Below are 15196 nucleotides of genomic sequence, written 5' to 3'. Positions count from 1 at the left end.
ATGCTCTAAACTGTGGGTTTAGTCTTTTGGATGAATTGGATCATCAGCTGTGAGCCAGTCCTTACTGACCAGTCTTCACTGCTGGATTTCACCAATGCTCTTGCATTCTTTTGGCCATATAATCTATATCATACTAGAAAAAAAACAGCAAATCCTCACATTTGAGAAGCTGAAAATAACAAATGCCTGTCATTTCTGGTTGATAACTCTCTAAAATTGTGGTTTGTTTGTCAAAATGACAAATTATTTCAGCAAACTAATGCAACATAACAAGCTGTAGCTGCCTCAGTATATAGACTTGAAATGAGCCAATAACAATGGTTTACATGTCTGATGCAAGGAGAAGCTTTCCTCTAAGACCATAAAATGCCTCTAAACAAAACACTGATGTAGTTTTTGTTAATTGTAGGAATACATGTAGTTTGATGATTAAAAATTGCACTGTGCTGCACGATGGCCTCCCTTTTTGGCCTGGGATGTGTTGATGTGTAAAATTCAGTGAGAAAGAAAGGTGGTGACAAACCATCAAGGTGTGCACAGATGGAGGTAAAGAGTTGCTGTCATCTCTAAGAGGTCCCTTCAAACTCTCGTCTCTGCCTCTGCTTTCATCTGTTCCTCTTTCTGCTTGCATCCTTCTCTTTCTGTTCGATCCGTTGTTAAACACACACATGCTGAGCCTCACCTGCCCCCCCACACACACACACACACAAATGCTCACAAACACTCACATGTTCCCTCTCTCCAAGCCAGTGCGAGAGGAGACAAGACAGATCAATGTTGAAATCTCAACTAAACCGTGCCAAAGAGCGGCTCGTGGGGTGGGAGGTGGCTTCCCCACCCGTCCATCCATCTCCCGCAGTGCTCCTTGCATCTGCCCATCTCTCTTTCACTTCGTTAAACGAGCAGACACAGGACCCTTCTGCCGCGCTCTAATAGGGCACCTTGTGATGTGACACAGATAACTGAGGTGGCCTGGGGAGACCAACTTGAAACACACACAAGCGCGTACACACAGACACACGCTCACACACTCAGCAGAAGGCTCAGAAGGTGGATTTTGTCTTGAAAGCTCCTCAGTGGTTCTAACACTCGCTGCTGAATCCAGCAGGCTCTGGAGAGCTGGCTAGACGGATATAGAGATGTTGCGGGGGGCCTCCTCAGCTGGCGGGATGAAGAGAGGGCCTATCCCTCTGTGAAGTGCCACCAGCCTTCCCTCTCTTTGAGAACGAAAGGAAGAAAGGCAGAGGGAACGGGGGCCTTTCAAGGGGGAGGGAGAGGTGGGGGAGGGAGGAAATAAATCGAACAAGATCAGTTTATGATTCAACTCTGTGTGAAGGAAGACTTCCCTGTGTCTCGCACCGGCTTAGCCAGGTTGAAAGGACCCACAGCACAGACATAGAGCTTTTTTTTTTCTTTTTTTTTTTGTCTGTCTTAGTGGACTGTCTGCCTGTCTGTCTAAATCAGTTTCAAGAGATTGAGAGCAACTTCATTTTACTTCTTAACTTTGCAGGATAGAAAGTCTATATTGAAGGGAAAAGGGAAAAAAATGGGTTTATTACAAAGTTTTCAGTGTAGTTTTATGGTTTATGATTGAGTTATTTTTCATAGTGAGTTTTTTCAAGAAGGGTTGTTGTAATTGGTCATTTATACATGTTAATCAAGCACATTCTCCCTTCAGTTTACGTGCAATCTGATCTTAATTCAGTGGACATTAAAATGACTTCTCACGACTTCAGTTATATCACACAAGATGTTGACAAGATTCTTATATGTTATGATTCAGGAGAGCTGACTTATTTAAATGTTGTAATATGTCCAAAAAGGCCGCACCTCATAGTTGTCTGGTTACATTCTTGTCTAATCGATTAATCGATTTATCTTCCCAGCTGTGCTTTCATATTTGGGGACAGGGAAAAAGGAAAAAAATGGGTTTATTACAAAGTTTTCAGTGTAGTTTTATGGTTTATGATTGAGTTATTTTGGTGCTGATACCAGAATGGCTTTTTACTTGTGTTAGGGTTAGGAACTAACTACGCTCTGTGAATACAAGTCCAAAGTGAAGCTGTCACAATGTAAGAATTTCACGATTTAAAGATCAGTGTGGTAAAAAGAATGCACAATAATATTACAGTATCTTCTTCATTCGTCTTTTACTTTGTTTGTTGAGTGTTTCATATCTTTTGTTTTGTTTTTTTTTTGCCTAGCAAATTACGTCTAAAGTACAGTGTAGGGAAGGACGGAAGTCTAACTACAACTGTGCTAAAAGAAAAATTACAGTCAGTGAACAGTGAAAAGGCAACGAGAAGAAATGCTAAACAAAAGATCCACAACACTTAACATCCATACTGGGTTATTTTATTTATGACATTTTCATGTGTTTTATTTTAAGTATCACAGATTTTGGGACACCCCTTGTCCAAAGCAACGAAGTCTATACTTAAATTGTCCGTTGAAGGTTCCCAACAGTTCGAAAAACCAAAAGTATAATGTTTAAAATGCCACATTTATGTCAATGCTAGTTGACAGCATTTAATCAGTTATTACACTGTCTGCGATTGACTTAGTGTGCACATCATTATTACCAGAAATTTACCAAGAGGTTTCTGTTAAATCATTAAGCTTTAAACAATAGCACTGCTAAGCCATAACTATACTATCAGTTTATAATGTCTTGTGATTTCCAGGTTTTGACATGATTATTAGCTAATGGGTCACAGCTGTAGACTTATGTGTCTAAGTAGCTATTGATTATTCATTAGGAAAAAAGAAAAGTTTAAGACAGCAGTGTCCCTTCCATCTTTTATGTCAAAACTTAAACAGTTCAAAAACAATGAGCCAGAAGATCATAATACAAATTTAAGCACTTACACACTGTAAGCGCTTAACCTCCCTATAAATGTAATTCATAGTCTTACTTTTAGTTTGTTTTTTTTTTTTTAGTTTCTTGATGTAGGATATGTGTGTTCTCAAGTGTTTCCTCCTGCTTTTCATTATTATGTTATAGCTGCACCATTAAGCTTGGAACGACATAGTTGATCTGTCAGTTTAGCCACAGACAGACAGAAAGGCAGAGGCAGACAGACAGATCGTGAGGTTTGATATCAGGCAGTCCTGGGAGACAGAGGAGGAGGAGAAGAGGGGGATTACTGCAGGTTGAGGTGGCCCAGAGGGATTGAGAAGAGGAGAAATCTTTGCTTTGTAAATGGACTTCAAAGATGGCCGTCTCATGCCTTTGTGTCTGTGTCCCTTTCCCCATCTCTCTCTCCGTTTCTCTCACTCTCTCTCTGACCTGTAAATGGCAGAAAGATAGTGAGATGACCTTTGACACCCCTCCTTTCTGCTTTTTAAAGGGTCCCGATAATTGCTATGGTAACTGGATGTCACCAAGGTCGGTCGATTGGTTGATCCAGGCTGTCAGTCTGCCTGATGAGTTCTTTGATCCCGCGTGCCCCTTCAGATCTGGACTTGTAATGTTCTTGTGGCGACATGTATGTATATTGTGTCCTACATAGCTGTCAGGAAGCATGTTAACTCGGAGGATAACATGTAGTTAGTGATGCTAAGAGTCAGCAATATTCAGGAGATGGTTGTTAATGAGACACACCGGGATGACTCTGAAGCAGCCAGTGTGTGAGTATTGATCAAGCCTCTCTCGCAGAAAAGAGGGGAAACCGTTCATCGAGCAGCACTGGTACAGGAGAGAGAGAACAAGCGATTCACGACTCTAGAGAGAGAAATAGAGTGATAAAGGGTGGTAGAGAAATAAAACAGCAAACTGTAAGAAAAAGATTGGAAAGAGGGTAGGTTGGAGGACTGTGACAGAATAAAAGTAAGAACAAAGGTGTGATGACATACAAAAAGAGGGAAAAGAAGATGAAGAAAGGAGGAATGCAAAAACGAAAAGAGGTGAAGAAAAAAGTAGGAGGGGGCGTCAGTGCATAATGTGAGTGAAAGGCAGTTAGAGTGGGGCTGACCTTTCCCTGGCTAGATTAGATTGGCCTGCCAAGACTGCTTAGAGGGACAGATCGAAGCACTGGAAACACACACACACAAACACACATCTGCCCACAGCTAACACACCAAAGACACGCACAGTGTGTTCGTGCCCAAGTTAGGACATGGGAAATCTGCTTTGGAAAACATTATGAGTGCCTGTGTTAGAAACTACAGCATCATATCCATCTTTGAGGGGATCTTGAAATGCTGCTTTGCGTTTTTTGCAACTAACTGAACTCCTTTTCTGGGAAATAGATAAAAGTTAAATGTTTATTTAGGATCGGCAGTTTTGTGTCTAATTTGTTTGAAAAACCCATATGGGTCTGTCACTGGGTTCTTCAGGATCTCACACGTGAAGACCACTGGCATTATCAAGTCCTCTGAGCCCACAAGTCCATGTTCAACTTGTTGTAACCAGTTGTTGTGGCCAGCTAGCCACAAGGTCAGTAGTTTGATGAGTTTATTAGATTATGGCCTGACCCTCCGCTACAACCACCACTGCAACACACACTATAGCACTCTTGCAGACATTAGTGGTTTGTAGACAGAGCTCTATATTTTAGTAGTCAGCTGAGCTTGGTGGCATTCAAAGAAAATCGATCGTGCTACCTCATCTATGAACTTAAATGTAGATTATGAACGTGTGTACCTCAAACACTGTACAGAAGAAGCCTGGCAGTGAAGATAGGAAAAGCGCATGTCCAAAAATTTCACCATGTCAGTACTTTGACTGCATAATGCAGCTCTGCTCGCCTCCTGCCATGCCCTGAAAAGCTATAGCCTCAGTAGCTGAGCAGAGCCAGCAGGCTGCAGGATTTACACTGTGTGGCCATTGTTCCCATATGTTCCCCTCTGCCGCCGAGACCAAATAAAAGTTAAAAGGTCCCTTTTATTTGATCACTAAAAACCATGGCCCTATTGTAAAACTGCTTAACATTGGTGCTGCCTTTTATCGCAGCAGCTTTCATTCCATGCTGCTATTCTCTTTTACTCCCTTCTCCTTTTTTTTTTCTTTTTTTTACATTACATTTTTTTCTAGAGTAAGAGATGAATTACAGAGTCAGGTGAGAAGAGGGGCGGCAGCAGATGTTTAAATCCCAGAAGATCTTCGATGATGAGGCCTAGTGGCTGATTTTCACTGTGACAAGGACACCATAGTGCCATGAGACACTGTAGTGTGCTGAGACCAACTGTTACAGGAAGTCAAGTATCGAGAGACACACACACATACGAGGACTGGGGGTTAAATAAGATGGCTGTCAGCTCTGTCTAGCTTGTATCTGGTCTTGCGCACACACACACACACACACTCACACTCACACTCTTGTCACATACACACAGAGCACAGTAGTCCACCTGAGAGCTTGTAGAAATTGGGATAGGTGTAAATAAGATGGCTGTCAGGCCTGTCACAGGTGACACACACAGAAACACTTTCAGAGCCACCTGTTAAGTGTGCACACATACACACATACACATATCTACCTTCAAGAGCTTGAATAGTCAGGGTGTAAGTGACATACACACTCCTGCACAGACACACACACACACCCCTTTCTAACCTACCTTTGCGCAGTAGATAGACATGCTGTAAGTGACAGCTAGACAGACTCAGACACTGTCTTGTACACACACACACAGACACACACACCCACACCTTCAAGAGGTTGGAGAGACAGGTCCTAAGTGACAGAGGGACAGACAGTCTCAAACAAACACTGAGGAGAGACGCCTCTAAGTGACGGACACACACACACAGCTGGCTGTGTGGCTAAGTGGAGCTGAAGGGAGCAGTCAGGCAGCGGTAAGGGTTTGTCTGAGCGTTCATCACTGGGTTTATAGAAGTGCCACTCACACACACACACACACACACTCACTCACACTCACACTCACTCACTCTCTCAGAGATTGATGGGTGAGGCATCGGTTTTCATCAGTTCGCCTTATGTTGAAATACCATCTCTTTCTTCACCTCCATCTCTTGAGCAAATGTTCTTCTTGTCTACTGCCATCTGCAAGTCCTTAATTAGTCAGAAAAGGGAAAAGTTTTAACGGCTTAAGATCGTCAAGCTGCTGAGGCAGAACTGGACAGTAGAGCAAAGACAATTCATACATTCTGCAGTGACACAGTTACAGTTTTTCATGTTTTATTTGATAACTTGTGGTGTCCGTTTTAACACTTGTTGAACAAACTCTCTGCGTTATTCTGGTTATAAGTGAAGTGACCAAGGTTTTTTTTTGTGGTTGTGTGGGAAGTGGAGGTTCTGAACATCACCAATGTACAGCCTGTTTTTAGGAGCAATGAGCAAATCTTACTCTCTAAACTTAAACCCCAGTGTTCGCTTCCTAATTAGTGCTTAACATTTGAAAATTGTCTCTCTTGTATTCACAGGAACAGGTTTTGCCACGTGTAGCATCAAGGAAAGTGCAGCAGACAGCGATGCTGACCTTGACGTGGATGGAGACGACACCTTGGAGTATGGGAAAGCCCAGTACACTGAGGCTGATATCATCCCCTGCTCTGGGGCTGGAGAGGATCAGGGCGAGGCCAGGGAGAGGGAGGCGCTACGGGGAGCCGTGCTCAAGTATGAAGCCTGAACGACCACACAGTCAAACTAGCACTTCACTAGCTTATGTAAACTACTGTTGGCCAAATGGAATATGTGCTTATTACTCTGCTTATAGCAGTGTTTGCATCTCTGTGTTGTAGCGGTGGGATGCCCTCTAACAGAATAACACCTGAATTCTCCAAATGGGCCAGCGACGGTAAGTTGGGCCAAAAATCCTTTTTCCACTCGATGTACACTGTAACAGTACTTTCTTTGATGAAATTAATGTCCTATAGAACTTTCATGTTAAACCGATTTTGGCTATTTGTATTTCATTGACCTTAATTTATGATTCAGTTAATTCATAGTGAGTTGTATATGAAAGCAGCTAGAGAAGTCGCCATCTGGTGTTAAGTATGTCACTCGCGTTCACAGAGATGCCTTCAACGAGCAACGGAGAAAGCAGCAAGACGGACCCAAGCACTCCTTCATCCTCTTCCTCTTCTTCCTGCGCCCCACGCACTTGTAAAAACAGTGAGATTGAAAAGTAGGTTGCAGATATATATACATGAACACACACACACACACAGAGTCTTGTTTCCATCATTTCTGGGGACATTACATAGACTTCCATTCATTTCCTGGAGTCTTAACCACCACCTAACCATAACAATAAACATTACTTGTTAGGCTAACCTCAGCCTAACCTTAAAGCACCCTAGTATTTAATGATTTATGTTGTGGGAACTTGCATTTTGTCCCCATAAGAAAGGTGGATGCTCACATTGTGACTGTGTAAACAGATTCTTGTTCCCAACAACTACACGAATTTATGTTGAGTTTTCTTACTTGCGGGACTTGTAGGTTATCTTAAATGATGCATTTTATGTGGATTCTTTTTGATTTTTCTGCTGTGCATGTTTATGAGACAGGCAGCGTCTCTTGCAGGTATTGATTTTTCCTGCAGTTGTGTTCTTTTGGTGCACAGAGCAGCCTGAGAATCATTAATGGGGACGCAGACACTGGGCATGCTTGTGTTTCAAGGTGGCAGATTGAAAACATATGCAAATTTTGTTCACATTCGCGTACACACATGATTTCAATGACCCTTTGTACACTGTGACATGACGACCCCAGGCACAGTTAACACCTATAGTAATTTATTATTAGTTATTGTAGATGCTTATGTGTATGAAATGCCAAAAACGTGGCAGTAATTACCCGATTCTCAAGCACTGAATTCTTAAGTGAAGTGGGTGATTAAAGTTCTAGTTTATATATGCGGTTTATCCATACATATGTATATATTATCCTGTGTTGCTCTGTTCACAGCAGCAGCTGAAAAAAAGGTTGCAGTGCAAGGGTTAGAGACTGATGATTGGATACCTCAATGTCAAAGTTAACAAAATCATCCAAAAATGCTACATTCTTGAAATCATATATGAATATATGACTGCAGCTTAAGACTGGATTGGGCAGTGTAAAAAAGTCCTTCCACCTAGCTATGTTTCAAACCCACACACCCCCACACACTGCCCTATCCATTAGATGGTGTGTGTGTGTGTTATAGTGAGCAAAAGGCCAGTGCTCTATAATACCCTCATTTCCATCTCCTCATCCATATTCTGCCACAAGTAAACAACCCCCCCCCCCCATACACACACACACTCACAATGTCCCCTGCATGGCTAATAGAGGTCAACTCATTGCCAGAGACAGAGAGACATTGAACGGAGATTGAGCAAAGAGAAAGAGGGATTTGGTTGATTGGTTGCTTCTGCATGTCTGGCATATTCTCCTGTCCTTTTGCCCCACACGATTACACTCACTTGCATACACACACTGAGCTGGGGCCAGTCTGCTCATTGCGTTCTGTCCCAACCCCTGTTTCTGAAAGTGATTTCCTTTGTCCACCTGAAGTACCTATAAGAATAGCCCCTAAAAATCACCACTCTCACCTCATGTGTTTAGCCTTTCCCACTTCAGTTGTGTCATAGTTAAGTAGAAACAACTGGGACGTTAAAGCATTGTTTACCTTTCCCCTTGCCACAACAGTCATATCAATATTGGCTGACAGAGATGTAAACTGCTCACAGGAAGGTCTAAAATACATGTGTACTAACAGTCTTACTTTGAAGTAATAATTAACTTGTTTGTTTGTGATGTTTGTTGATTTGAACAATCATTAAACGTGTTCCCCGTCACCTGTGGGAAGACTGCACGCAATAAATGCTTTATTTAATAGAAATGTCTTAATTATTAAGAGCTTATCAAAATGGCTGACAACTAATTCTTTTGATCAGCTAATCAGTTAATCGGTTAATCATGGTAGCTCTTGAAATGATGATCCACATTTGTGAGAAGCACCGTTAACTTTTTCAAAATCGTTGTCATTTTTAAAAAAAGAGTCTAGCAAGCTTAAGTTTAGTCAGACTTTGAGGTGAAAATTCTACATAGTTTAGGTTTCAAAACCAAGAGACACGGCCAGTGGACTGATGGAAAGTAAAGGACGAAAGCTGCCGTTGATGTTGAAAGTAGGGATGCACCGATCTAATCCACCAGGTCAGCACCAGTGCATTTTATGACCTTATTAAGCAGATATCAGCTAGATGTGAGTGTTTAGTGCCATGTGTTAGCAAGTGAGTCTACAGATTTTACATTTGAGAGGAGAGCACTGCTGTCAAATCGGTATCAGCAGATGTAAGAAGAAAAGAAGGCTCAAAAATGCTTGTTTCATGGGGGGCTTTTTAATATTAAAAGGGAGAATGTCCGACTCTCTTGAGGCCATAACAGTAAAGGCCAGATTCCTCCTCAGTATTTCAGCCTGGAAATAAAGCTGGACCATCGAAGACATTATCTTCCGTGTTACAATACGAGCACTACTGTAAGATCATATGTGCTGTTACTTGTCTGGGCTGTTAGCGTCAAACTAGGCTGGTTGTAATGCAGTGTAGTGGTGTAGACAGAGATGTCACTTCCATGGAGTTGATGACAGTGTTTTTTTTCCAGCCACTGATGATAATTCACATCAGACTAGTGTTTGGTAAGAATATCATGTCTGGAAATAAAAAAAAAACAGTTGTAAGATTTTTTTTTTTAAGTGTGAATCATCTCTCTCCAAAAGCTAACTGTCAAGAACTCCCTTCTGTCACAGGAAATTATGAACAAAATGTGATGTTATGACGCGTGTGTGTGTTGCAGCATGATGTTCTTGCTGAGGTCTCGGTGACCACCTAGAGCAGAACATACTTTAATCTAAGTATCCATTTAAAGCTAGCCATCTCGACGCTGAATGATTGCAGTGGAAGCAGCAGTCAGCTGGGTGGCTGGAACAATTCCCTCCCTCACTCTTCCTCGCTTGCTATAAATGCACGTATTTGTGGAGCTTCTGTGCCCCTCCGTCCCCAAATGAAAATGAGATTTGTCTCCTTTCGTTACATTGATACATTGTACACATGCGCATGTGTGTGTCTGTCTGTCTGTGTGTGTGTGTGCTCTGCACAGGGCAGTGTTAGTGAAATCTCTCTCTCGCTTGCTCTGTCTCTGATCCCAGATGGGTAATGATCTGGTCGCCTCCCGGGGCGTCCTCGTTCCCTTGCTCATTCCCCTGCAAGATAAATGAGCTCACACACACACACACACACACACACACACACTCACACACACACAACGAGTGAGACGCTGTTCCCCCTTCAAGATAAATGGCCTCTCCAATGCCGCCAATGCGATTGCTGCCAAATTTGGTGCTCCAGCTGGAACAATGCGGAGAGATTTCCATGTGGTTTCAGCAAATAATTGAATCTGTCCTCAATTTGGAAGTGATGAAGCTAGATTTCTCCACTCCTCCCCCCCTCTACACACAGACACACAGACTGCCCAGTCTCTCTCATGCTGCATCTTCCTCTCTTGTTCTTCTCTTTATTGTTGTCGCTAAGACACATTTCTCTCTCTTTCTGCCTTCTTTCTCTTTCCCATTTCTCTTTTCTCCCTGTCCTCTGTCTCAATTTTTCTCAGGCACTTACAAAACACTGCCCTCCCCTTCCCTCTTGCCATCTGAGACCTGTACACACACACACACACACGCAGAGAGACACACAGACACGTCGGGCAGAGGCAAGGGAAATCAATAGTGACTTAAATGTTTTATCATGGTGTGTCAGTGTAGTTAAGGCCTCGGTTAACAGGGTGCAGCAGAGAATGATGCTCTAAAGGGATTTACCGCTGCTATTTTCACAGCACATATGTGTGGGAGATTTATTTCCGTACCTGGTGGATGCAGTTTTTGCTAGAATATTGTGCTCAAATAGTTTTTTGAATTAATTCTTACGTAATTATATCATTTGTGTTTGCTCGTAAGCCTAGTGAGACCAAAATGTAGGTAGACAGTAGATTAAGACACAGGGCTGATTGAGATGGATGGTGGAAGTCTTCAGCTACACACAGACACACACACAGTAATGAAATGAGAAATAGCCCCACACACGTTGGGGACAGAGCGCTAAATAGAGGGGAGGCGCAGCCATCTATCTGTCTCTGTCAGGCTTTCTTGCTTGCTTGTCGCCATAGGGATGACTGGAGATGGAAATGCACTGCAATTTCACTTTCTTTCACTCACACACGCATGCACACATTCAAAAAGCCCTGTGGGCCAGTAACTAAGTTGGAATAGGAGCATGTTATGCGACTGTTAGTTGTATTTCAGTATTGGTTGCTCAGGTTTTATGATGCCAGACCTCCAGATCAAGGCCACAGCTTCAGTTAAAACCGAGCGAGCCAGAGCGTCGTCCCAGTGTGCTCACAAATTGTGCTCACAACGGTGCACAAACACAGAGCAAACAGATGTGCAGAACATCCCAGTAAATATCTGGAGTTCCTGTGCTTATTTTATTGGAAGAGATCAATGTACAAAGCATTCAGTTTTCTCTCAAGTTTTCTCTCATACTCAACACTGTCAAACACTGCTGGTTGAATATGTCCATGCTTGGCCAGTGATCATTTATTAGAGAAAGAAGCGCCACTCTCAAACACCACTTTCGTGGTCCATTTGCAAATGCTGTTGTGCGTTTTCTTAGCTCAACAAGACCAGCAGAGCAGTGAGTGATCTGTAGTGAAATGATCCTGCTGATCATATAACAACAATTGTAGTAGTCAGAGTCACACAGTCAGTTTGAGAACTAGGACCTTATTATTTTAGAGATATGTGTAAGTTATTTTATGTATATTTATGTAAAAATAAGGTCCTGGACATGCATATAATGGAAGCTACACTTTTACTTCCAATAAGGATTCTGATTCAGTGAGCAGATGCAGCTGAGAGCTGTCGAACCCCAACGCTAACATGCTGGGTGATTCACAACTTTTTATTTATTATCCCATCAAACTTTTGCAGCAGCCTGATATAACACATCACAGTTGTAACACCACCAGTACCTGCATTCATACAACCTCGCAAATCACGATCAAAATCTGTGCATCGTATACTAGCTGCATAAATAACCTCCCCTTGGTAGCCGCATGCATGGAAACTTGCTGTTATGCGGAGTAGAAGCCAACTCAGACTCAACTCACCCATGAATCCCTTACATTTTAGGTTAGAACCCAAATTGAACTGTTAGCTTGTTTCTGCAAGTCTACATGACAGGTTTGCTAAGCCGGTGTCCCAGAGTGACATAAATTTTATCATTCTGCCTCCACGACTGTAAAGGTTGAAAACCCCTGAGCCAGCTTAAACCAGTGACACACACAAATAGCATCAAGGCTTGAAACTCAAGGATTTTCACTTGTGCTTCTTGCCATGTGAGAGGTTGTTTATCTCTCTGTGTGTCAAATTTAGCCCAAGAGAGTTGTCTTTCCTTTCCTTGGCACTGTGAAATCATCCTGTTCTCCTTTTTTACCTCCATTAAATCTCTCTGCCTCCACCACCCTCTCTTACTTCCCCCTCCTCCTCCCTGTCAGGCTGTTAAGATGGCCACAGCCGTGTAAAGATAGATTAGCATGTCTTTTTACAGCTTTGGGAAATTAAACAACTTTTGAATGTGGTTTTCTATAAATCTGCTGCGACGAATGAATATTCATTGTAGAGAAAGAATGATAGAGATGACATGAAAGACGAGAGTTGGTGGACGAAAAGGAGAATACTTTTGAAGGAGTAAGACTTTTTTTTCTCATCTGTTTACTTCGGATGAGGAAGGAGAGCCCATTGGCAGAGTTGGCTGGACTGCATGACACCAGCCTTTATTGGAGCTGTTAAAAGAAAGAGACAGCTTTGTTTGAGGGACAACCTCTGTCCAGTCTGGTCCAGCCTGGAGTCTACTGACGCTTTATAAGTTAGCAGGCTAATCAAGGCTAAATGGCTTTTTACAAGCTCTGAACTAATAAGAGGAGAGGGTAAAGCAGTTTATAGGGCATGGAGTGGCGAGTCAGGCTTGGAGTCCCGACTTTGTCTTTATAGACACAGGACGGTGATGGGGTTACAGGGGGGAGCTATAGCAGGTCAGCTTTTCCCAGAGACCTCATGGAGGAAAAATCTCCTGCCGTTACATCTGTGGTGGCAGAATAGTTCAGTGTTTAGGGCGGCTGTCCTTCAGCAGGAGGACTTTAGTGCCCGTGACAACTGTCAACCTGCTGAAATGTTGCTGAGCAAAACCAGTTCATCACTTGTGTTGCTCTGTAGCTGGTACTGACATCTGACTGCTGTGTAGAATAAGCTTAAATCCTGACAAATGTTACTGCTGTAATGGATGATGCAGAAGAAAAGAACAGTTGTTGAATCCATATTGTTTCTTCAGTTGAGTCCACAGCCAGAAGATAATTCGTTTATAAAGATATGAAACAGAGGAAGCAGAATGTGTGAGACATTGAAGAGGCTGAAAACTGAGAGAGAAAGGCGGCATAATAATTTGCATCGTGTATATTCCAATTCACAACTGTAGTTTGATTTTCAACTAATCAGTTCAATAACCAATCATTATAGCTCTGGTCCTAAGTAATCAAATTAAAGATCAGTCAGCTGCCTAAAAAACAGACATTTCATCTCACTCTTTATTTTTAAGTGTCATAAAATAACATTCTTAAATAGAGAATGAGAGATGTACATTTCAGAAGACGGAGCAAGAAACTCTGTTACACGCATAGAAACAACATCAAACTACAGCAGAGGAAACTGCTGCTTTCTGCAATGTATTGAATGTGGTCATAATTTTGACACAAGCCTCATCAGAGGTCTGGTTATGCTGTTTAGTTCCAAGATAGTAATGGGCACCTGTCAGCCAATCAGAATTCAGAATTCTCAGTCAAGCTCTACTAGTGTATTTAAAAAAACAGATTTTTAGACATCATTAGGTTCTCCATTTGGTAAATCTGAGGTCTGCAGTTGTGTCAAAAGTTTTTGTTGCTCCAGGACAAGTTTCTAAAATGAACTCATGGCAAATGTAAGACTTCTCTGCTAAGCTTCACAGTGTGTGTTTGAACAAGTCTGGTAATGTCCATGCAAACGTGAAATGTTTAATTTTAATTTAATCTTCAATTTAGTTTAAATATTCAATTTATTTTAATGAGCTCGTTTAAAGGTAGGAAAGAGGTAAAACCATTGATGCTGCATACAGTAAAAATGGATTTACAAAATCGTGGCTCTTGATAGGAAATTGAGTCAAAGTTTTCTTGTTTCTTTTCTCTGCAGCCCCTGCTGCTTGCGAATGCTGGAAATGAAGCCATATCCTAGGCTTCACACACAAACACAAACACACACGCACAGAGCCACTTATCGTTCTCTTCTACTCTCACCCTCCCTTACCTCTCTCCGCGTGTCCTTCCCCATCCAGATCAATACCATAGATCAGCTATCTATCAGGCTGCAAAATGACCATATCACCATAAACACACACACACTTCTTTTTTAACACACACAGACTGCAATTGCATCTCGCCAGAGAATGCACGGATGGCTATAATAAACAGCAGCTGGCTCGTGCGGCCCCGTCTCACTGTGCCAAATCAGCAGCAGCAGCGTTGTGGTCTGTGCGTCAGCCGTATTGATTTAGTTATGGCTGCTTGATATGCTGTCGAACAGTGTTAAATGCACATTTTGTGTTATCATGCTACACATTAATCAGAGGCTGTTTAAGGGCAGGAAGATCAGGAGGTCGGTGAAGTAAGGACATGAGGAGAAGAGGATAAACTGTAAGGTGTAGATGGAAAAACTTAAGAGAGGAGTTTCAGAGGAGGTTAACCTGAGATGTTAGAAAAATAGGGCAGCATTGTTAGGCACTGTCTCTTGTGCATCCATATGTCTGAAAAAAAAAACAAACAAGAAAGCTAAACATCTCTTCTTCGGTCTTTCTTCCTGCCACAGGGTAACAGAGGAGGAGTCCACAGCTACCACCATGGAGGCCCTGAAGGCTCGAATCAGAGAGCTGGAGAGGCAGATACTGAGAGGAGACCGATACAAGTGTCTCATCTGCATGGTGAGTATAATATTCTCTGATTGTGTGCACATCAGCCCTTAATGGGAACTTTGTGACAGTGTCATAAGATGCACATGTAGAACTTCATGTGGTACAACTTAGAAGCTCGGCCATGGTTTAGAGGATTAGTGCCAGTGTTACTAGTAGCATCTAACTTCCCACGAACCCTGGGGAAAATCCTCTCAAGAA

The 15196-nt window shown here is 42.3% G+C and overlaps 1 protein-coding gene across 8 annotated transcripts in view; it reads left to right on the top strand.

Moving 5' to 3' along the window:
- The window catches only part of rnf220a (ring finger protein 220a), a 159347-nt gene that overhangs the window by 136454 nt on the left and 7697 nt on the right, over positions 1 to 15196 (top strand). For all 8 annotated transcript variants that reach the window (XM_046409043.1, XM_046409047.1, XM_046409045.1 and 5 more), the window contains exons 9-12: positions 6389 to 6581; positions 6707 to 6762; positions 6981 to 7092; positions 14896 to 15007. In XM_046409043.1, the coding sequence (XP_046264999.1) occupies positions 6389 to 6581; positions 6707 to 6762; positions 6981 to 7092; positions 14896 to 15007 (473 nt within the window). The remainder of the gene's footprint in view (positions 1 to 6388; positions 6582 to 6706; positions 6763 to 6980; positions 7093 to 14895; positions 15008 to 15196) is intronic.

Source organism: Scatophagus argus, chromosome 13, assembly GCF_020382885.2.
Source record: "Scatophagus argus isolate fScaArg1 chromosome 13, fScaArg1.pri, whole genome shotgun sequence".
NCBI classification, from domain to species: domain Eukaryota; kingdom Metazoa; phylum Chordata; class Actinopteri; family Scatophagidae; genus Scatophagus; species Scatophagus argus.
The sequence above is the reverse complement of the archived record's forward strand: the minus strand, read 5'-3'. Positions and strand labels throughout refer to the sequence as shown.